Source organism: Dromiciops gliroides, chromosome 2 (assembly GCF_019393635.1).
Source record: "Dromiciops gliroides isolate mDroGli1 chromosome 2, mDroGli1.pri, whole genome shotgun sequence".
Classification (NCBI taxonomy): Eukaryota; Metazoa; Chordata; class Mammalia; order Microbiotheria; family Microbiotheriidae; genus Dromiciops; species Dromiciops gliroides.
Window position 1 is genome coordinate 351729988 of NC_057862.1, and position 23185 is coordinate 351753172.

Here is a 23185-nt window from a genome sequence, read left to right on the forward strand (position 1 = left end):
GCTCAACCAGCCAGCCTAGAAGTAAAGGGTGATGATTTCAGGAATAAGAAAGAGATATGGGGATGTGATGGGGAGAAAAAGAGAGAATGCAAAGTAAAAACCATTTCTGTCTGGAGCTCACAAAAGGTCAGGGTTACCCTCAGCTGCAATCTGCTGCTCTTCAGCCTGTCCATCCTGGCGCATCTCATTCTCCTCATTCTGGTCATTGGCCTGCTGGGGATTATTGTTGGGTACATTGGGGTTGTTATTTTGATGATTGTCATTTTCATTGTTGGAATTCTGGTTGCTCACAAGGGCTGATGAAACACCAATCCCTGTACCTGCACTCAGACCAACACGTGCACAACCCTAAGGAAATAGATAGCCAGATGTCAATGACAAGGGGATGATTACTCCAAATTCCTAGTGAAGTGAAAATTCAAAACATTTTTACCTCCTAATTTTTGCCTGAGACTGAGTCACTCTAAATGTTACATGTCCCCAGGAAAAGGGGTTTTTGTTGTTGTTTGTCTTTCGTTCTCAAAGAGGACCATGACGGATGTTATGACTTGCAATGAATTGCATTTAAGGGAGGAAGGGCTGTGTAAAGTCACTAGCCTCATTCTCTCCTCCAGAGCCATCTGGATGACTGGAGATGGAACCCGATGTTTGAGGTAATCAGGGTTAAGTAACTTGGCCAGGGTCACACAGCTAATAAGTGTCAAGTGCCTGAGGCTGATTTGAACTCATGTCCTCCTGACTCTAGGGCCACTGCTCTATCCACTGTGCCACTTGGCTGCCCCATGTTTCCAAGAAAAGGGGTTTAATGATCTGAAGATGAAAGAAGGTGATTTATGAGCTGCAATTTTCCTTATGTTGGACTCATATACAATTTTGTTTATTTAGAATCCTTTTACATATCTTATATGACTGGATATCCTCTGATTTTCTAGGACAGAGGATATGGCCGTGTGGTACAGTGGAAAAATCCTGGACTTTGAGCAGGAGATCTGTATTCAAGTACTGGGTCCAAAAAGGACTTAGCTGTGTGAGCATGGGCAAGGCAGTCAGCTTTTCTGAGCCTTGGTTTCCTCCTATGCAAAATGGAGATATCTGTATAGATTGCGTCATGCGGCTGTCATGAAGACAGAACTCTGTGAACTCTAAAAACACAACAGAAATGTCTATCGCTATTATTATGGTTATCATGACAGCAACAAAAAAAATCCCCACAACACATTCTTAGACCCTAATCCTTATCCCAGGCTGCTTATATCAAATCCAATGACACATCCATTTTTATACCAGTCCTTGTCTTCCAAATATTTGCCCTTTATCCAGCAAGTCATACACCAAAGCAGGATCATTCAGGCTACATAGAATTATAGCATTCCAGCGATGGAAGGACCTTTGAGATTATCTAGGCCAGGGGTTCTTAACCTTTTTTCTGTCACAGACTCCTTTCCGACAGTCTGGTGAAGCCTATGCATCCCTTCTCAGAACAATTTTTTTTTTTTTGAAAATTCATACTTGAAGGAAGTGCTAAATTTCAACCAGAAGTTAGTGAAAATAATCTGTGCCTCCCCTCCTTTCCCCCCAATCCAGGTTCATGAACCTCCTGAAATCTCACACCCATGTAAAGAAACCTGAATCTAATTCAACCTGCTTATTTTATAGATAAAGAATCTCAGGCCTGGAAAACAGAATTTCCCAATGGCGCAGAGCTACACTATGAACACAGGCCATCTAACTCCAAATATGATGTCTTTTAAACTACATTATACTGCAACTTGGTCTGGCCAGAATGCCCATGGGAGTGGTAGTGAGCAGAGTACATGACTGAAGCATCGCCACCTGGTGTCTGCATACCTAAACTGCAGAATCAGTTTTCTCTGTAAATAAAACCTTTAAAGGTTTAATTTCCTAAGTTACAGAATTTTGGAGCTGGAAGGAACACTAAAGATTATATGTTAAACTCTTTGTTTACAGAGGAGGAGACTAAGGACTAATACTGGGAACTGTTCCCCCTAAGTTGGCAAGTTCCAGTACAGCTGGGTAATTAGTCCCCAAACCTTGAGTCTCTGAGAACAGGATTTTAAGAATGGGTCAGTAGGCATGGCAGACAGGCAGATCAGAGTCTGGGCTGTGACCTTAACTTGAATGGGAAATAGCCTTAATGGTAAATTTTCTTCCATCAAAATGAATGGAAGAGTCCAGAGAGTTTTAGCCTGTTACTAACTTCTCTAGGTGCCCTTCTCTCTTCTCTTTGTAAATGACTAGAAATTGTGTATATAAAATACAACTGTTTAGAATTGAGAAATAATTTAGTCCAACCCCCTTATTTTACAGATGAGGAAACTGAGAACAAGAAAGGGAAAGTGGTTTACAGTCACACAGCATGCTATTGGCAGAACCAGCAGTAAGAATCAGGTTTCCTGATTTCCACTTGATAATTTTCCCCACTACATTATGCTGCCTAAACTATTATTTGTATAACTTTCACAGAGTTTCCAGTTTATTCAAAAATTATTCCTCGATTACAACTTTCAAAAAATGGGCCCATTTTCAGAATACTCATTTCAGATCATACTGTTTTGTTTCTTTCCTGAACTCCAAAATAAACCAAGCAAATACTCCCACAGTGTGATCTACCTTGGGTGGCTCTCGAAACATCTGGTCCAGAGAGATAAACTCCAGGCTTGGCAACAACTCAATGAACTGACTGAAAGATTCAAGTTTAACTGCATGACACCTCACCAATGTGAGGTCAACCAGCCGTGTCCATCTTGAATGGTCTGCAGAAGGAAAAGTGAATAATTTCAAGTCTTAAATTTCTTTAGTCCTAATTCCTATTTTAGGCTGCTAAACTGTTTCACTATCATAAAAGTACAGCATAATCACAAAAAGTCATAAATCAGACAAATTTTAGAACTGCTAAGAACCACAGAGGTCACCTATTCCAAGGTCTTCATTTAGCAGATGAAGAAACTGTGGGGAAGAGATGTTAAGTGATTTGCCTGAAAGTCAGATGGTTATAACCTACATATTGTAGAATTGTATTTGGCAGAATACAATTGTAATTGGCAGAGGTTGGATTCATACTTAGGTTTTTTTACTCTAAAGTTGGTGCTCTTTCCACTACAATAGGACCTCTCAATCCTACTGTTCCTCCTTCCTTAGCCCTCCCCCACAGCACCCCTGAGCCTATGGAAAAGAGCTCAAATCTAAGGTCTCAAAACTCTAAATGCAACATTCTACTCTACTACAATGCCTCTGCAACTCTCACCTATGACACTTCTTTAAATCACCACTGTAAAAAGATTAGTGAAAGCTAGTCCTCTTAAAAACACTTTCCTAGCAACATCAATTTAAACATGCTCCATTGCTAGAGCAACCAAATGTCAACGTGACCTAAAAGTTCCAATTTCTGGTGTATAAATGTCTGGGTGACAAACATTTTTCTAAAAGATTTGTCTTTGCAAATTTTAGTCACAGTGTCCCCCATACCAAAGAGACTTGGAACCTGACCTGCATAGAGGGGGAATATACTTGTTGTTGGTTAGGGGCCTATTCTGATAAAGAGAATTTCAGACACAAGGAAAAAGTTTTCCAAACTTGTACTGAGTTAAAATAAGCATGAATGTGGTAAATTAATTAACCTAAAAATAGTATTAGGTATAGGATTATGTTTGGAACCGAAAGGGGCCTTAGATATCATTTGATCTAATCCTCGTCTCTTGGTAAATAAAAAATAGAGGCCCCAAAACCCATATGGTATGGTAGAAAAAGCACTGAATTTGAAGTTAGAAGACATGAATTTGTATACTGGGTGACTCAGTTTCCTTATCTGTAAAATAGAGGGTTAGGAAAGATCACCTCTCAGGTCTCTTCCTGCTTCAAATCCTATTAAGTAATCTGCCCTAGGGTAACACATGTGGTAAGTAGTAGAGTTGATATTTAGCCACAGATATCATAGGTTATAAGATTTGTAGGCTTTAAAGAACTGTGTAAATGTCAGCTATTGCTACCTACACTATAAGATTACTGTAAGGAAAGTACTTTATCAAGTGCATTTGATGGAAATGTGAGGAGTTATAACACTTCAGAGGACCAGTGTGAAGAAAGTACAACAGAAATGACCATTGTTGTTAGTCCCTGATGTGGGGTATTAAGAAGCCTGTGGCTCCAGGATAAAAGATAAATACGGACCATGTTGCTGAACCAGTAGGAAAAGGTTTCCAGAAGCTCTAGATACAAGGTAGTGTCATTTTATTTTGACTGCACAGTAACAATTATATCTTTAAAAGTTTACAGTACCTGTGATCCAATTATTTGGGTTATGCAGATGAGGACAATTGTAAATGAGCAGGTATTTGATACAGGAAAAAACCTCATTGACAGCCTTCATCCCAATATCTGTGATGATGCCAGGATTTTCTACAACATCAGCTAAGCCATACTTCACCAGATCAGCATTAGTCATTTTGCCTGGAATGAGAAACCAATGTCAGAAAGTCAAACTCATAGGACACAAATAACTCAGTTCATTTCCTAGCTTCAGCCCACCCTACATGAAGAACAAGGTTTCTTTTATAATATAAAAACCTAATTTTCTCATTATACCTCAATACATAAAGGGTTCCTAATTTCAACTGTGTGGCTAAACTTTGTACCAATATTTTATCTATATTAGAAAGTCCTCGACCAACCCTTTATGCCAATTGTTATGAGTTGCTATGTTCAAATAAATTTATCATTTAGTAGTTAATGCCCAGTGACTAGCCTCTCCATACTTAGCTAAGCTAATCCTCACATATGAGGCTCACCTTCACACCATGAGAAATGGGACAAAGATTCTTAACAAAGAGAAATATGAATAAGAAAAATTTCATTTCCAATCACATAAGCAATAAAATTGAAGGCAGAACATGAATGTTACATCTGACAGCTCTCAAAAAAATCAACAAAAAAATATACCGTATTGGCCAAAATATAAGGTGAGATTTTCAGCTCTAGCTTAAAAAAATAAAAGTAAAATAAAATTCTAATAATATAATTGAACTCACATTTAAGAGTTATTCTCTTGGGAATCCAACACTTAGATTATAAAAACAGGAGGTTTAGAATACTTTTTGAAGTCCCCACTAGGGATGAACATACAGCTCCAACTATTCACCCTGTAAAAAAACAGGTGTCCAGGACAGCTCCCAAACAAAAGGTTGATACCTCACTGGCTTCAGGGAGCTTTCTACCACCAGAACCCAGTAGAGTAAAGGAAGAATAGCTTTCCCTGTGGAAGCCTGGGTCACTGCAGGCTTCTGAGAGGGTCCCCCATCTATCCACAAGTAGAGAATTACAGTACAGTAATGTGCAACTCTATCATCTAAATAAGAGAACGTGAAAACTGGAAGAAACTTTCCTTAGAGATCACCTAGTTTAATCCCTTTGTTTTTAAGATGAGGAAACTAAGGCTTAGAGTGAGTGAGTGACTCTCCCTTTACTTTTAGGGAGAAACCATGTTTTTCAACCCCTTCAATCCTCACTTGCTCCTGCTACCTGCAAGCCTTTCCCTGCTTCTGGACACAACTTGCTTTCTTCTCTCCACAGTGAACTTCGACCCTCCTGTACCCAAGTGTCTCCCTGAGCTACAATGCTAACTGTTTTCCTTGAGTACTCAGTTCCGGTCCTGTAGCATATGATTCTTCTCCAGGAGGAGAGTGTGATATAGCATAGAGAGAGTAATGAATGTGAAGGTAGAAGATAAGAATATGGCTGCTGATTATCCTACTTACTACCTTATAGGATCTTGGGCCAGCAGTGTCATCTTTCTGGGATTCAGCTTCCTCACATTCAAAAGGAGTGGATTAGATAAAATGAATGCTATGCTTCTTTCCAATTCGAATGATGTGAAAAGCCATGTGATATAGAAGGAAGGATACTGAGTCAAATCAGAGGATCTATTAGAATCCCGGCTCTGCTACTGCCTCTCGGTGTGATGTTGTATAAGTCACTTGACTCTCCAAACTTCAGTTCCCTTAATCTGTTAAATTAGGAGATTTGACTAGATCTAGAAATTATGATCTTTTACCTTATCCAATCCATAGGTTCTCTAAAATTACAAGAATCATTTCACTTCACGGAAGAATAATGCCTAGCCCTCCTCTCTGTGTCTTCCCTTTTTCAGTTTAATTTAAAAAGCATTTATTATGTACCAAATGTGTACAATATGGGGGAAAAAAAAAAAAAGAAGAAAAGAAAGTAGTCCCTGACCTTAGGAGCTTACATTCTACTGTAGGATACACCAGGTATACAGGTAAGTAAATACAAGATCATTCTCGGAGGGAGGAAACACTAATAACTAGGATAATCAGCAAAGTCTTCCTGTGGGAAGTGGTACTTGAATGGAGTCTTGAAGGAATAAAAAGATTCTAAAGGATGGAGATGAGGAAGTACATTTCAGGAATGAGAGATAACCCTTGCCAAAAGCATAAAGGTGAGAGAGATGACATTCTTGGGCATTAACTCATTTGTACCCCTTACAATATGTAAAGCATCACAATCAGCCTCCCCAGGTTACCCTTAATCTCTAACTTTTCCCCCATTAAGGGTGGGGTTGGAATATAATTTGTTACCTTCTTTTGCAGGCTTTATAAATGAGTCTTTTCTTCTTGAAAAGGGAGGTTAAAGTGGGGTATTTAGAAGGTATTTAGACTAGATGGAGAATTTTTAAAGGTTAGGGAGAGCAGCAAAATGATCTAATAGAACACTGGACTTGGAATCAGAAGACATGATTTCAAACCCCAGCTTTGACTCTAATTAGTTGTGTAAAGTAACGAGGCCTCAATTTTCTTATCTAAAATTATAATCATTTTATAAGGTTGTTATGAAAAAGGCATTTTATAAACCTTAGAACACCAAAGAGTTGTCACTATTAATTATTATAAGACTTAGGGCCAGAAAACAAGGTCCCAGGAGGCTAAGTGACTTGCCTGTGAGGCTTATTCTTCCAGTTAAGTGACAGAGCTGAAAGTTAAAATAGTGCTCTGTTCACTATATAATGCATATGCTGAAGGAGTGGGCTCAGATACCTTTTTCAGGCCATATGCTTTCAAGAGCTGCCCTAGAACCTATCTTAGGAGGGAGACCCTTGGGATGACTTTAGGGATGGAGAAGGGGAGAAAGGCAGAAAATTGAGAGATGAGAGTTCTAAGTTTGCAAGTCCAGCTTCCAAAACTGGACAAATCTGTCTGCAGTGATTATGCAGAAAAGAATGAAATTATAACAAAGTCAAAATATCAAAGAAATTACGGTGCCAATTTTGAGACCGAGTGCCAAAGAAGCAAACACTTGTCTAGATGCTTTTAAAAGTATTTTTTGTGTTATAAAAAGGCACAAAGCTGCTAAGGAGATGATTACAGATGCACAGCCCAACTCCCAATGCAGAACCAGTCCAGGATGGCATAAAAAGATGAAGGGTTAAAGTGGACTTGTTCTGTAGAAGACTAGTTTAGAGCAATGTCTTCCAGAATATTTGGAAAGAATATTTGCTATATTTGCTATAAGAATATTTGCTATATTCTCATTTTATATAAAAGGCATAATTATATTCTGAATGCTGACCAAATGTTAAAACTTTTTGCCAACACCATTTTATAATTGTGAATACAAGAAAGGCAAAGAATAATTGTAAAATCTACTGGAAATTAGGAGAGACACACAACAGTTATGTTGTTATCTTTCAACCTAGGGAACTAAACTCCCTCTTTTGTACCACTAGCATAACATCACATTACTTCATCTGCTCAGAACCCTAAAATCTCTCCTAACTTCCTACCAGGTAAAGTTCAACCTCCTTAGCTTGGCATTTGAAGTCTTTGATAATGTACTATCACTGTATCTTTCCAGCCTTACTGCACCCAAGTACTCTACACTGTAACCATAATACACAGCTATCCTTAACTGCACAAATTTTTGCTTTTCCTGATTCTGTTCATGCTTTTCCCTAAGACTGGGATGTCTTCCACTCTATCTGTTGAATTCTCACCACCACCCTTTAAAAACCATGCATCAATCTCTTTTAATCAATAATGACTGGGAAAGCTAGGTGGCACAGTGGATAAAGCACCAGCCCTGCATTCAGGAGGACCCTAGCTCAAATCAGGCCTCAGACACTTGATACTTACTAGCTGTGTGACCTTTGGCAAGTCATTTAACCCTCATTGCCCCACCCAAAAAATCAATAATGACCTTTTTAATCTTCAGAACGTACACAGAATTTTGCTTGCACCCCTTTTCTACACTCATTATACAATCTGGCATATACAAGTTGGTTTTGTGTCACAGATCCTTAATTATAATGAGAACATCATGATGGCAAGGAAGTTATCTGATCTCAATTTTGTTATCCCTAGTACCCAAATGGTGCTTTGCACATAGTAGGCTTGTAATCAATGAAATTACAGAATTTGGGAGCTGGAAGGTACTTCAAAAGCCACTCTTGTCCAACCTATAAAAAAAGAGTAATCCATTCTACAACATCTCTGGTAGGTACACATACAGCCTCCACCTAAGAGACCTCTAATAGTAAGGAACCCACTGACTTTGCCTCTCATAGTAACATTTCAATTTTTGCCAGCTCAAATCTTTACAAAGTTTTCCCTTAAATTAAAGCTAAATCTACCCCTTTGCAACTAACTACTGCTTTAGTTCTGCTAACTGGGCTGCAATTCCTTTCCATCTTTATCCCCTCTTTCTCCCAGGCGTTTCTTCTCAATTCAATTTAACAAATTTATTAAGTACCTATTAAGTGCACAAAACAGGGATTACAAGGACAAAAGCAAAACTCAAGGAGTTTAAATTCAAGGCTAACATCCCTGATTCCTTCCTGAAATCCTTATAAGGTAGCTATATTCAAGGTGAATCCTTTTACCAACCAGATCAACCTCCTCAGGACCCATTTAAGACCTTCTTAAAATATGAATTGAATCGTATCACTTTAAAGTGGCAAGATCCAAAAAGAATGCTAGGTGTATAAATTTCAAGAAAAACAATGAATTAACTGGATCTTTTTTTAGGCTGGTTACAAATACGGGGTGAGAAGGTACAGAATTCTTGCAAAATAAAAAATATGCTTTTCCTGAGCATTTAACCAATGTGGTGAGAAAATAAGTTCGTGCAAATGTATAATGACTTTGATGAGTATACCTGAAGGGATGACTTCCCAATTGCAGGTTCTAGGTTGTTGCTGTGAACAAGCCTTTCAAAGACAACCTGCAGAAAGAGCGTATGGACTGGTTGCTCACTGAAGATCATACTCTAACACCATCTGGAAAAGTCAAGAAACCCTCAGTGGGTTTACTGTGTGAATGGCTACTGCAGGCATGGAATGGATGCTTATTTGAGAGTACTATTAAAGGCTTCAAGAAATGCAGCATAATAAAAGGCAAATGAAAGACAAACTGTGGGGAAAGGAAGCTTCAGGGTAAAAGGGCGTACATAGTGAGAGAAAATAAGAAAATTGTGCAGGCGACATTTGCAAACAACTCTCTTCTGCTTATTTGTTGGTGATTTTGTACTGATGAATATTTTGATGTTTTATATGATAGGTCCACAGCTAATATAGAAACCCACCAAATGTTCTAATTTTACGATGTTTTCCTAATATAAGACTTTGAGAGTTAGAAGAGATCTTAAAGATCATTCAGTCCAACTCCTTCATTTTACAGATAAGGAAACCTCTTTTTGAAAAGCAAAATTGTATTAGTTTTGAGATCACCTTATATATGGGACAATACGGTATATTAAAACTTTGGGTTTCAACTAGTAAGGTTAAAGAGAAGCAGTTTTAGGGATAAAACAAAAGTAGAATAGTCTTACACTGTAATAAAAACTCATCTACATATCCCAGGTGGAGGGTTTCAAACTGTGGGAACTCCAATTCTGCCATCTTGAGTGCAGAAAAGACACCATCTTTGGTTAGAGAAGGCTGGATTCTAACTTCATGTAACCTAAGAACAATAGAATACAAAGATGAGATCAAAAGAAGTCAAGTAAGGTTTCACTAAAATCAAAGACTCCTTTTGTAAGTCAGTTATAAAAATAATTCTTTCCAAGGATCATGACTAAATCACAGAAGTCAACCGAAATAATGAATTTGATTCCATGGATACCAAAAACAAACCCCCAGAGTGACCACTACACTTTTCACAACTCATGATAAGTGTGTTATCACAATTTTGGTTGGTCTGGGCCTCCAATAAGAAAGTTGTCCATATTTACCCTGAGAAACCAGGAAGAGAACAGTGGTATCTGGATTTCCCCTTCCTTCTAACACAGGAGGTTGCTACTTTAGCAAGGAGCCTGAAACAGTCTAATCTAGTCACCCTTCATAATTTTTACAAAGCAGCTAAGTCACTGTGGAATATTAGCTACTTTTTTTCCCTCAGTAACTTAAGCAGTACTTTTCAGACTTGTGTGGTCAAGTCCTACTTAAAAAATGGTTCCATTAACAGCCCATGAGGAAAACGATGAGTAATTTCTGTAAGGGAAACACAAGAGGAGAAAAGAAGACATACCTTCGAGCAGCAGTGATGATGAGGTAGCCAAGATCTACTTCAAGAGCATTCTTGCAAGCTCCCAAAACAATAGTGTGCAAATTTCTAAAACCACCTGGATAAGGCAGGGGGAGGAAAGAGAGATTTAAAAATATATTTTTCTTCTGACCAATCAGCTGTTATTTCAAACTTTACATTTTAGACAAAACACACACACACACACACACACACACACACACACACACACATATATAAATATAAATATAAATATAAATATATATAAATATAAATATAAATAAATATATATATATATATATATATATATATATATATATATATATATATATATATGAAAAGAAAAAGGGCCAGTATCACTGGCTTGCAGAGTACATAGAGGGCAGAAAGGTGTAAGAAGACTAGAAAGATAGAACTATGTTATGAAGGGCTTTTAATGGTATTTAAATAAAGGATTTTATCCTGTGATCCTGGAGATTATAGAAGATCATTAGAATTTACCAAATGGAGGCAGAGAGTAATATGGTCAGAACTCTGCTTTAGGAAGATCAATCTCATATAAAGAGAGATCTGAAGCAAGAAGACTAGCCCAGGCATGAGGTGATGAAGGTCTCTGAACCAGGCTGTACCACTCATAGCCATGTTAGGAGAGAAGGGAGCTTATACAAGAGATATTATGAAGGTAAGATGGACTGGACTAGGTAACAGATTGGATATGGGAGATCAAGAGAATAAGGCACTGAAAATGCTCACTTCTGAGTCAAAACTTGACTACTGTTGCAACACAATCAATAATGATAGTTATGGGACCACTTAGGGAGAAATAATGGGAGAATATGTAAGTCAAACAAGGTGGGCAGGTATGAAACAATCACTGGAGAGAAAAGCAACGTCAATGAGAGCAAAAAGCTTCTTATATCCTCTTTCTCTCCCCCAAACTGATGAAATCAAAAGTGCTTGGCTTATTGATATAATTACATAGAATATGACTTTATAATAATTTTTCATTTTCATAAAATTTATTATTTTAGTAGAAATACATGCTAACTGGGTCAGAATGTTAATGCCTAAACCATTTATAACAACTTTTAATCCTTTAGCATGTTTTATTAATAATTATTACACTTGTTATAATAATCCTAATCTAATTTTAAAACTTTAGTTTTCCTATTATTTTATTATTATTATTATAGCTATTTTCCTAAACACATTTGATGTATTACATGAAAGGGATTTGCAAAGACCAGGTCATGAACTCTGAAGTCTTATTCAACCAAGCTCTAAATGACATAAAAATATCTCAAACAGAATTTCTAATAAATAGCCCCAAGACATGATTTGATATATCAGTAACTAAGCAACATACAAGAAGAAAAGGTATCTTGTTCCACTTCTTTTCAAATGACATAAGAAAGGTGTAATTACTAACAACTGATTTCTATTGCTTTTAAAATGAATGACCTTTTAAAATAAATTAAGTCACAGAAGGAAATTAATTTTTCACTGGCCTTCAAAGACTGATTAATACTAAAGGACAAATGAAACAACCATACCTGATCGCCAACTGTCTTCAACTACATGTTGGATGAGACCTCCAAGGAAAGGAACTCGAACCAATTCTAATTGTTCCAAGTTTCGGGCAGAAGCTAATCCTGTTACCAATGGGACATACTTCAAAGAGTTTGTAGGACCTGAGAAAAAACAAAACAATGAATGACAGTGGTAGTGACAGCTAGCATTTATAGAGTGCAAATCATTTTACAAATATTTTCTTATTTTATCCTCACAACAACCCTGTGAAGTAGGTACTGTTATTATCTCCACTGTACAGCTGAAGCAATCGTATTGCCTCTTTCCTGAATTTTCCTGTGACTATGCCTCTGCCTCTTCTCTGAACCTGGTAGTACTTTAGAGTCATCGAATCATAGCATATCACATTTCATGTAGCCCAAAATGTATCTGCATGTTATGTTTTGGCAGTGGATTATTTATATTCTTGATTGTTTCACTTGTTAATTGTTTCGGGGTATTAAGCTATATACTTTTAAAATTGTTTATATCCTGCTAACACAATGTCTGGCAGCTAATTGTTCAAAAACACTTATTTGGTTATTGTTCATTGTCTTGGTGTTCAGGAGTATAGAATCACAGTTGTGACTGTGCTGAACAGAGAGGAAATAACCACGGGCAGTCTTCATATTTCACTCAGGTGTTTTTCCATATTGAGAACTGGGTCATTAGCAGGCTAACCAGAAGTATAGGATTTTAGAGCAGGAAGGGATAGTAGAGACCATCTAGTCCAACTTCTGATTTTATGGTGGGGGAAGGGGAGGAAGTTGGGGCCCTAAGAGAAGTGCCTGGTCCAAGGTCACTTATGAGTAAATGGCAGAACCAGGATTAACATCCAAAGCCGCCTGGCTTCTAATCCAGTGTCTTTTCTTTATTTACTGCAAGAAGGACTCTCATGTAGAGATCCAGCCACTTTTTTGTCATTTTGAGGTATACATAGAATTTTGAGGAAGTTACTTGAAAAGAGGCCTAGGTTATAAAACTGTGCCTACCCTCTGATCCAGCAATACTATTGCTAGGTTTATATCCCAGAAAAGAGAAAAAGACCTGTTTGTACACAAATATTTATAACAGCTCTTTTTGTGGTGGCTAAGAATTGGAAATCAAAGGAAAATGGCCACCAACTGGGGAATGGCTAAAGAAGCTGTGGTATATGAGTGTGAGGGAATATTATTGTGCTGTAAAAAATGAAAAACAGGATGATTTCAGAAAGGCCTGTAAAAAATTATATGAACTGATATATAGTGAAGCGAGCAGAACCAGGAGAATGTTGTGCACAGTGGCACCAATATTGATGAAGAACTGTGAATGACTTAACTGTTCTCAGCAATACAACGATCCAAGACAATCCCAAAGGACTAATGATGAAGCATACTATCGACCTCCAAAGAAAGAACTGAAATTGATTGAACACAGACTGAACTATTTTTCATTTTCTTTTCTTCTGGTTTTCTTATGCCAAATAATTAATGTGGTAATCTTTTACATAATTGCACATGTATAACCTATACCTGATTGCTTAGCACCTCAGGGAGTGGCAAGGGGAAAGAGGGAAGGAAGGATAGAATTTGGAACTCAAAACTTAAAATCAAAATGTTTATTATTATTATTATTATTAATTTTTTTTTAAGTGAGGCAATTGGGGTTAAGTGACTTGCCCAGAGTCACACAGCTAGTAAGTGTTAAGTGTCTGAGGCCGGATTTGAACTCAGGTACTCCTGACTCCAGGGCCGGTGCTTTATCCACTGTGCCACCTAGCTGCCCCAATGTTTATTATGAAGGAAGGAAGGAAGGAAGGAAGGAAGGAAGGAAGGAAGGAAGGAAGGAAGGAAGGAAGGAAGGAAGGAAGGAAGGAAGGAAGGAAGGAAGGAAGGAAGGAAGGAAGGAAGGAAGGAAGGAAGGAAGAAAGAAAGAAACACATCTTTTGAGTCTTTAGTTCCTTAATCACATAATGAGAAGTTTGGACTTAGGCTCTCTAAAACTCCTGTGATTTTTATTTGCAGGCACAAATTTGAAAATAAATCCTATAAAGGAAATTTACAGGGATCGTTTTAAGATTATGTAGAAGTAGGTAAGTGGCTCAGTAGATAGAAAGCTGAACTTGGCCTTCAAAAAATCTGAGTTTAAATCTGTTTTCATATACTTACTTATCTCTGTAACCCTGGGCATGTCACTTAACCTCTTTTTGCCTTGGTATGATTGCTCAAGGTAGAGGGAAGCTTAGAAGTTATCATGTCTAACATTTGTACTATATCAGTAAAAAAATTGAGGCCAGGTGTGATTAGGTAATTAAGTGTGTCCAAAGGATATACTGTGAGTTAGTGGCAAGGTGAAGATAGCACGACATAATAACAACATAAGGCAGATAAGAACCAACAGGATCGTTCAAGGGATAGGGAAGAGGTAGGACTAAAGCCAAAGGCAGATGGAGGCAGGTAGGTGGCTCAGTGGATAAAGTCCTAGGCCTGGAGTCAGGAAGACCAGAGTTCAAATTTGGCTTCAAACACTAGCTTTGTGACTTTGGGCAAGTCATTTAATTTGTCTGCCATAATCCAATGGAGGAGATAGCAAACCATTCCAATATCTTTGCCAAGAAAACCCCATGGATAGCAGCACTAACATGCTATGGTCCAAAGAATCAGATATATCTTAAGAATCAAACAACAAAGACACAGAGGAACTGAGAGGATGTAATAAAGTAAATTTCTTTCTTGCTTTCTTTTTTCAGAACATGGACACAGGAGATTTGTTTTGCATCACTTGCTATTGTGAGCGCCAAAATTTGATATATGGAGCGTTATTTGGGTGACTCGCCTTAATATTGGGGTCCCGGAAATATGAGGGACCTTTTAGGTTTATCCTCCATTTCTCCCAGGCCAATAAGAAAAGGAGCCTCTAAGCTTTAGTTCACAAAAGGATCAGATTTTATTACTTGGGAATTAAACAACAAAGGTGAAACTAATAAAAATCAAAGATAAAGAAACAGGAAAATAGAAATACAGATAAATACTTTAAACTTAACCCAGACCCTTTCCAATTTAGCTAGTTCAAAGGAATTTAGGGTTTTCCGTAATTAAACTCACTCACGCCTGACCACTCTAAAGTTACTCTCACAGAGACAGCAGTTGCCAAGACAGAGCACGAACACACGCCACGCACCACCACCACAAGGGCCCAAGCCGAAAGACCGAGTTCTGGAAAAAGCCTAGCGTTCCAGAATCCAGAAGCAGCCTGCCTCCCTTCAGGGAGCTTTCAATCTCCCCTCCCCCGAAAGGGGAGGTCCTTCAAAAGCTGCTTTCGTAACCTCGGGGTGGGCCAGGTGTGGTCCCTCCCAAATGAGTTAGCTAAAAATGGGAATATTAATCTTTACCACAAATCATTTTTACCACACTATTTATAATGGGTTTGTATTTTTGGCCTTCTCAGCAGATAGAGGGAGAGAATTTGGAAATGCAAATAAAATAAAAATTCAATAAACAAAATGGGAAAAAAGGTGAATGTTAAGTAAAAGTAAATAAGTAATGAAGAGTAGGACCTAGAAAGGTAAGCAAAGGTGTTTCACCCTTATGTTATACCTAAATGAAGATTTCTGAACAGAGAAGTGACATGACAAAGTACTGATTATGGAAAACTAGTGTGGAAAATGTAGAAATGATGGACTAGATAGAAGCAGAACAGAGTCATGGAGCCTAAGTAAGAATCTGTTTCAAGATGAAATAAAAGTATAGTTCAGAGTGTTACAAACTGGAATGGAATATAAAGGAGAGACATAAGAGATGGTTTGACAGATTTCCTTTTAAAAGGTTAAAAATATGTTTAATATTATACTAGAAATGCTAGCTATAGAAATAACAAGAAAAAGAAATTGAAGAAATTAGAATAGGCTGTGAAGAAACAAAACTTATCATTCTACAGATGTTATGATGGAATACTTGGAGAATCCTAGAGAATAAACTAAAAAACTATTTGAAATAAGTAACAACTTTAGCAAAGCTGCAGAATATAAAATAAACCCACAAAAATCAGCAGCAATTCTACAACAACAAAATCAAGCAGTAACAGAAAGAGAAATTGCATTTAAAATAACTGCAGACAATATAAAATACTTGGGAGTCTAGTTGCTGAGAAAAACCCTAGAACCATATGAACACAATTACAACATACTTTTCACACAAATTAAGTCAGATCTAAACAACTGGGAAAATATTAATTGCTAATGGGTAGGCTGAGCCAATATAATAAAAATGATAATTCTATCCAAATTAATTTACTTATTCAGTGCCATACCAATTAAACTACCAAAAAATTGTTTTATGGAGCTAGAAAAAACAGTAACAAAATTCATCTGGAAGAACAAAAAATAGTCAAGAATATCAAGGGAATTGTTGGGAAAAAATGTGAAAGAAGGTGGTCTAGCCATATCAAATCTTAAAATGCATTAAAAAGTGGTAATCATCAAACCAATCTGGGACTGGCTAAGAAATAGTGGTGGAAGATACTGGGTACACAATAAACAGTGAGTAATGACCACAGCAATCTAATGTTTGATATACCCAAAGATCCCGGCTTTTGGGACAAGGACTAATTATCTGAACAAGAATGGGTAGGAAACCTGGAAAGCAGTTTGGCAGAAACTAGGTACAAACCAACACCTCATAACATATAACAAGACAAGTTCAAAATGGGTACATGATTTAGACATAAAGGGTGATATTATAAGTAAATTAGGGGAGCATGGAATAGTTTAGCTGTCAGATGTATGGATTAAAGAAGAATATATAACCAAACAAGAGATAGAACATAACAGGGTATAAAATGGATAATGTTGATTATGTTATATTTAAAAAATTTTACACAAACAAAACCAATATAGCCAAGATTAGAAGCAGAAAACTGGGATTTTTTTTTTTACAAGTTTCTCTAATTTTCAGGTTTGTCTGATGACCTGATTTCCCAAATATATAGAGAACTGAGTCAAATTTATAATACAAGTCATTCCTGAATTGGCAAATGGCCAAAGGATACGAGCAGGGAATTTTTAGATGAAGAAATCAAAGCTATCTACGGTCATATGAAAAAAATACTCTAAATCATTATTGATTAGAGAAATGTAAATTAGAACAACTCTGAAGTACCACCCTTATACCTATCAGACTGGATAATATGACAGAAAAGAAAAATGACAAATGTTGGAGGGGAAGTGGGAAAATTGGGACACTAATGCACCGCTGGTGGAGTTGTGAATTGACCCAACCATTCTGGAGAATAATTTGGAACTATGTCCAAAAGGTTATAAAACTGTGCAATACCCTTTGACCCAGCAACACCAATATTAGGTATGTATCCTAAATAGTTTAAAAAAAAAGAAAAAGGACCACAAAACTCTATCTGTGGTGGCAAAGAATTGGAAATTGAGGGGATGCCCATCAACTGGGGAATGGCTGAAAAAGTTGTAGTATATGATTGTGATGAAATACAGTTATGCTATAAGAAATGATGGGCAGGATGCTTTCTGAAAAACCTGGAAAGACTTATATGAACTGATGTAAAGTAAAGTAAACAGAACCAGGAAACTATCGTATGTAATAGCAGCAATATTATATGACAATCAACTGCGAATGATTTAGTTATTCTCAGCAATATAATGATCCAAGACAATTCCAAAGGACTTATGAAAAATACTATCCACCTCTAGAGCAAGAACTGATGAAATCTCAATGCAGATCGAAGCATGCTTCTTTCACAATATGACTTATATGGAAATGTTTTGCATGACTGTAAATGTATAACTTGTATCAAATTGTTTCCCTTCTTAAAGAGGGAGCAGAGGAGTAGGGAGGGAGATAATTTGGAACTCAAAATTTTTTATTTTTACATGTAATTTACATGTAAAATATTTACAGTGGAAAAAAAGGTTAAATATACTTTTGATGATTTCCCTCAAAACTTCTTTGAAGTTAAAAAAAACAACACAGTGAAGAGTGATGGAATACAAAGAACATTGTTGGAATGAAGTAAGAGCACCTGGTTCAAACTTCAATTCCACTACTTTAATGTGTGACTCTGGACAAATAATTTTATGTCTCTGGGACTCAGTTTCCCTCACCTGCTTAAAAAAGACAAAAGAAGGGGTTGTATTAGATGATCTCTAACGTTCCTACCACCTCTAAAGACATGAACTTATTTACCTTCAGTAGGTAACATTTAATTATGCACAAAAAAGTTCAATGTATGAATATATAATAAATTTTACTTTAGGATTCTTTTAATGTGTGCTACTTATTACAATTCTATCAGTCGGCTATATAATTACCTGCACAGTTCCTCATGACGAAAGTGCGTAAGCTGATGCAAAGGAAATCTTTAAAAGGCTGAGGCTTGGTGAGTCTCACCCACTTCAAATAAAGGTGCCTTAGCATTGGGATACAAGGAATTTCAGGAACATTCACCCCTAGAAGAAAAAGCAGTCAAGAATTCATTAAAACAAATTTCTTATTCCATGAGTCTGTTGAAGCAATGTATTTTCTAAGTGAACCTCATTTACCATTCTGAGAGCCTTCAACATCTGCAATTCATCTAACCAATGCATAGTAAGTATAGTCTATTTAGAACAATCCTCAACTACATGGACATACTTAGTTTAAAATAGACCTCTGTTAATCTGATCATTTTTCTTGGTTCTTTTCTGAAACTAATCTGTATATCAATTTTTTAAAAAATGATTAAGCAATGCAGAAGTCACTGAAGATGTATTTGAAAAATGGCCCAACCCCTGCTTCAAAGGGCTCACAGCCTTATGTGGCATAGGAGAAGGGACATATAATACACATACAAGTATGTATGAGACAGGGTAGAATGTGACAGAGACAAAGAATTATAGATATCTAAGGAGGAAAAATTATTTCATCAGTTGGAAGATAGGAATGTTTAAGGAAGGCTTCATCTGAACCCCCATCTGAACCCTTTCTTTATGGAATTCAAAAGAGAAAAAAAAGCAAATCATTCTGCTTGGGTCAGGAGAAGGAAAGGGAAAAAGAGAAAGGGCTGTTATGACAGTCAAGGATTTAAATTGGTCAGGGTGGAGGGTTAGAGGCAGTGTGGTGGGGCGAGACTTGCAATGGACAGATTTGAGCAAGAACTGAATCAAGTCTAAATGTTTCTTTTGCAAGTCTATAGTCAGTAAATTGGGAAAATATGCCATTAATGCCTCCCTTTGAAACTGGCTCTAATAATAATTATTTGTTTTTAATATTTTTTACATTAGGCAGCTGCAGATATGATAAAGGTACTCTGTGAATGTGTTCATGTGTTTCCAGCACTGTCTTGCACAAGGCAAAATAATATAAAAATATCACCAGATTTTAGAAGGGCAATTCATGGAAGCTACCCTAGAACTTGATGAAAATGTCCCAGAAGAATTTACTCCTTTTGTTCCATGTGAAACAGTAGAAAAAACAATAGTCATAAGAGTAAGAAGACCTGCATTTGGGTCCCAGTCCCAAGTAATTTCATTTCTAAGGTTCATTTTCCTTATTTGTAAAAAATGATATTATTTGTATTATGCAAGGCTCAGAGACTTTCTATGAGAATCAAATAAAAAGATTTATGAAACCATGAAGTGCTATGCAAATCAGATGTTATCTATAAAATGGATATAATACACCAACTCACAGGGTCATGAGGAAAGTGCTCTCTGTAAACCATAGGATGTGAGCTATTATTAATTATATTCTCACTATGCTACTTTCTGACTTAGTAATTTAATCTCCCATTAGGAGAATATCCTCTGAAGACCACTTACACCATCTATCTTGCCAAATAAAATTCCCATTGTCAATTAATAACTTGGCATTCTGGTTTACAAAAGGATATCATTTAAGTTTCTATAGTATGAATCCTTAGAGCTTGAAAACCTCAGGGTAAACTAAATAAAAGCAAATTTCTGAGCCTGCAGAGCTCAGAAACCTGTGGCTGCTCCCATCAAAGCACTTACCAACACGAAAGGTCCATCCAGAAAGCCAGTTGGCTTTTCTTACACATAAGGACTTAAAAACTTCTGAATTCTGTAGGCCTTAACTTCTTGAATTCAACCATTTCCAGGACGGAGTTACTAGTTATTGATATACTCTACTTAAACTTCAAGGAACCATATAACACAGATTACAACCTTTTTACACACTTTATTATATGGTCTTCAGGAATTGTTATGCGGGGAAAAAATCATCGCCTCAAGTCCAACTTTCTGGTAATGCCCATTCTTTACATTTAGCTATACTTACCTCAGATGACCAACCCAGACTATACATAAAGTGTTTCTAGTTTGATAGAAACTGCCAGAGTTTGACCTCTGCTGGCATGGCCTTTGAGAAACTGGGGTCAGCTCCTCACTGTGAGACAATGGAGGAGGACTTTAGAGGAACAGAAAACTAGTAGTTCACGCTTCTGTGTTATTTAAATTTCACAAAGCACTTTCCTTATACTAGAGTGATACAGGTTAAATGATTGTCTCTAACTGGGCAATGGATGAAACCAGAGGAAAAGGGATGCTGGCTACCATGAAAGAGGAGAAAGCAAGTTTTTAATGAGTGTTGGACAGTTGTTTAAATGCTCCAAGGATAATGCCAGTTTCTAGTTTCATTATTACCTGAGAGTGAAATCAGTTTGGAGTAAAGTCTGGAGGGATAGCAACAGTTTCAAAGTAACCTATGGAAGCTTCCCCCAGAATTATGTGCCCCACAGAGACCATTTCCTTAATCTCAATTACAGCTGTCCTTCAGGTCTCAAGAAAACAGAGACTGGGCAGAGAATACTCAGCTGCCTGAATAGCTTCTGAAGCACAAGTAGACATGAAATACTTACTATAATGGCATGATGTAAGAAAAGGTACCCAAGGAAGGAGTATACATAGCAAGCTGTTTAATAAGAAAACTAATTTCTGCTCAAATTCCTCAAGAACTTTCTGAAATCTATAGAACTGGTAGGTGCTTTCTTCATATGGAATGCAAATTTTATGGCACTGGCAAAGGAGGATTCCAAGTGACAACAGAAGAATCCACTCACCCACTAGATGCAAGATTTGGATTTTGGCTCCTATGGGAATTTTCAGTTTGTTTTCAGGAGGGATGGGAAAAGCTCCGTTACGATTACGAAACTTCCCCAAAATATGAACTTGAGGCATATATGTCCAGATGGCTTCTACCAGCTCCAAATGTGAAGTCTCCACACCCTGTATTGTAACACGGATAAACAGGAAAGGAACCTGTAGTTAGCATCTGAAGGCACACTTTCTTTTTCCATAGTATAATATTAAAGCAAATGAACTCAAGAGCATTTTCCTCCCACCATCCCTGAAATTTGCTGCTGAAATGCAACAAATAACAACCCTGGCTTTTATACTTTGAAATTACTAAGTGCTTTAAGTTCCAAGTTGAGATTGTACCACTAGGTAGATAAATGAAATGAGAAACAACTCCTTTGATCTCAGTTATCTGAAGTAATAGCAACTATATTTCTAAAGGAAAGTACACCATCACTGATTATTGGATCATGGATATCGACTACCAAGTATATGGGCTATTTCATATCTGAGTATTCATTACACAGGTCCCTGCAGTTATGAGGCCGCACTTTGGTTTAGTCTAGGCCTATCTTTGGGAACTTCTGGTGACAAAACTTCCTCTACCAAAGAAGATAAGCAGCTATTTTGCAACAGAAGACTCTTGGTTGAGCAGGCTACTGAGAAGTAAGATGGCTGGCCAATATGTATCAAGAAGGGAAATTGAACACAGGTCTTCATGAGTCTGAGGTTTGCTTTCTATTCACTAGGTCATGATGCATTTCTATGATACTATGAAAAGTAGCAAAAGTTGTAAAAAAAAATATTCATTAATGAACTGACCACTTATAAAACCAGTTACCACTCGATTATACCTCTACTTATATAACTGTGTATCCCTGACCATTACATTAACATCTTTGCTTTTTAGTGTTGCAAAATATCAGAAGATTAAGAGAAGCTCTTGGGAATATGGGATACAGCCCTCAAATACTTTTATAAAAATAACCCTCTTGATGATCATGCTATGAAAACAAAATATGAAGTGAAAGATGTTATATTACGCTGCCATACACTTTTATCATATAAATTAAACATCCAATTCCCTCACTTAATTCTTTGTTGGCTCTAATAATTAAAGTATAGTTGAAATTATGAACCTGAATTCTGTTAATATGAAAAAAATATTGGGACGATTCTGGGAAGATGGCAGAATAAGTCAGAAAACTTTTGGCACTTCAAATTTCCTCCAGAAAAAAGAATACTGACTCGGAGGAAATGCAGAACAGCAGAAATAAACAAAAGCTGGGGTAAAGCACTTGTCCTCCTGAGAATACCCCAAGAAAGACCTGACCTCCAGCGAGGAGGTTCAACCTGAGTGAAGTGCCAATACCTCCAGGTTGACTAAGTGAGGGCAGTGGGAATTGGGAGGCAGTCTCAGCCTTAGAAACTTTCATCTCATTGATGGTGTGGGGATCTGATACCTGAGCAGGAGAAGATTAAAGAACCTTTCACTGTTGAGGGACACCAAGCACAGCTGTATTGACCAGACAAGTCCCAGGCTATGGGTATGGAGAGAAGGAGCTAGCACACACCCGATAAATACAGTAGGAGAGGAGCGGGTACCCTGCTGGCTGTGGGCACTTGAAGGAGAGAAGAATCCCTGGTTTCAGTTCCAAGGCTGAGTGGACAGCTGTAGTTTGCAAACACTGGAAGGACGGCAGGGAGGCAAGATCATTTTCAGAACAACTTGGCAGAGGGCCCTAGCCATGGCTTAGGAGTAGAGAAGAGAGTCCAGAGTTGGGCTCTGGGACAGACCTTAGAAAATAACAGTAAGAAGGACCTGAGGCTTGGGATATCATTCCCCATACCTCAGGCCTAGAACTTGATTATATACTAATTGCTAAAAACAAAATAAAAATAAAAATGAGTAAGCAAAGGAGAAAGACTCCAACCACAGATAATTACAATGGCAATAGAGAAGACCTGGGTTCATATTCAGAGGAAGATAATG

General features: G+C 37.3%; 1 protein-coding gene across 5 annotated transcripts in view; it reads right to left on the minus strand.

Moving 5' to 3' along the window:
* The window catches only part of FBXO38 (F-box protein 38), a 117798-nt gene that overhangs the window by 44950 nt on the left and 49663 nt on the right, over positions 1–23185 (minus strand). For all 5 annotated transcript variants that reach the window (XR_006354898.1, XM_043986157.1, XM_043986159.1 and 2 more), the window contains 8 exons: positions 21177–21342; positions 18430–18567; positions 12101–12238; positions 10554–10647; positions 9856–9986; positions 4297–4467; positions 2632–2774; positions 138–348 (listed from right to left, as the gene is read on the minus strand). Coding sequence is in view for 4 of the 5 variants with exons in the window: in XM_043986157.1 (XP_043842092.1) it covers positions 138–348; positions 2632–2774; positions 4297–4467; positions 9856–9986; positions 10554–10647; positions 12101–12238; positions 18430–18567; positions 21177–21342 (1192 nt within the window). In the remaining variant the exon portion in view is untranslated. The remainder of the gene's footprint in view (positions 1–137; positions 349–2631; positions 2775–4296; positions 4468–9855; positions 9987–10553; positions 10648–12100; positions 12239–18429; positions 18568–21176; positions 21343–23185) is intronic.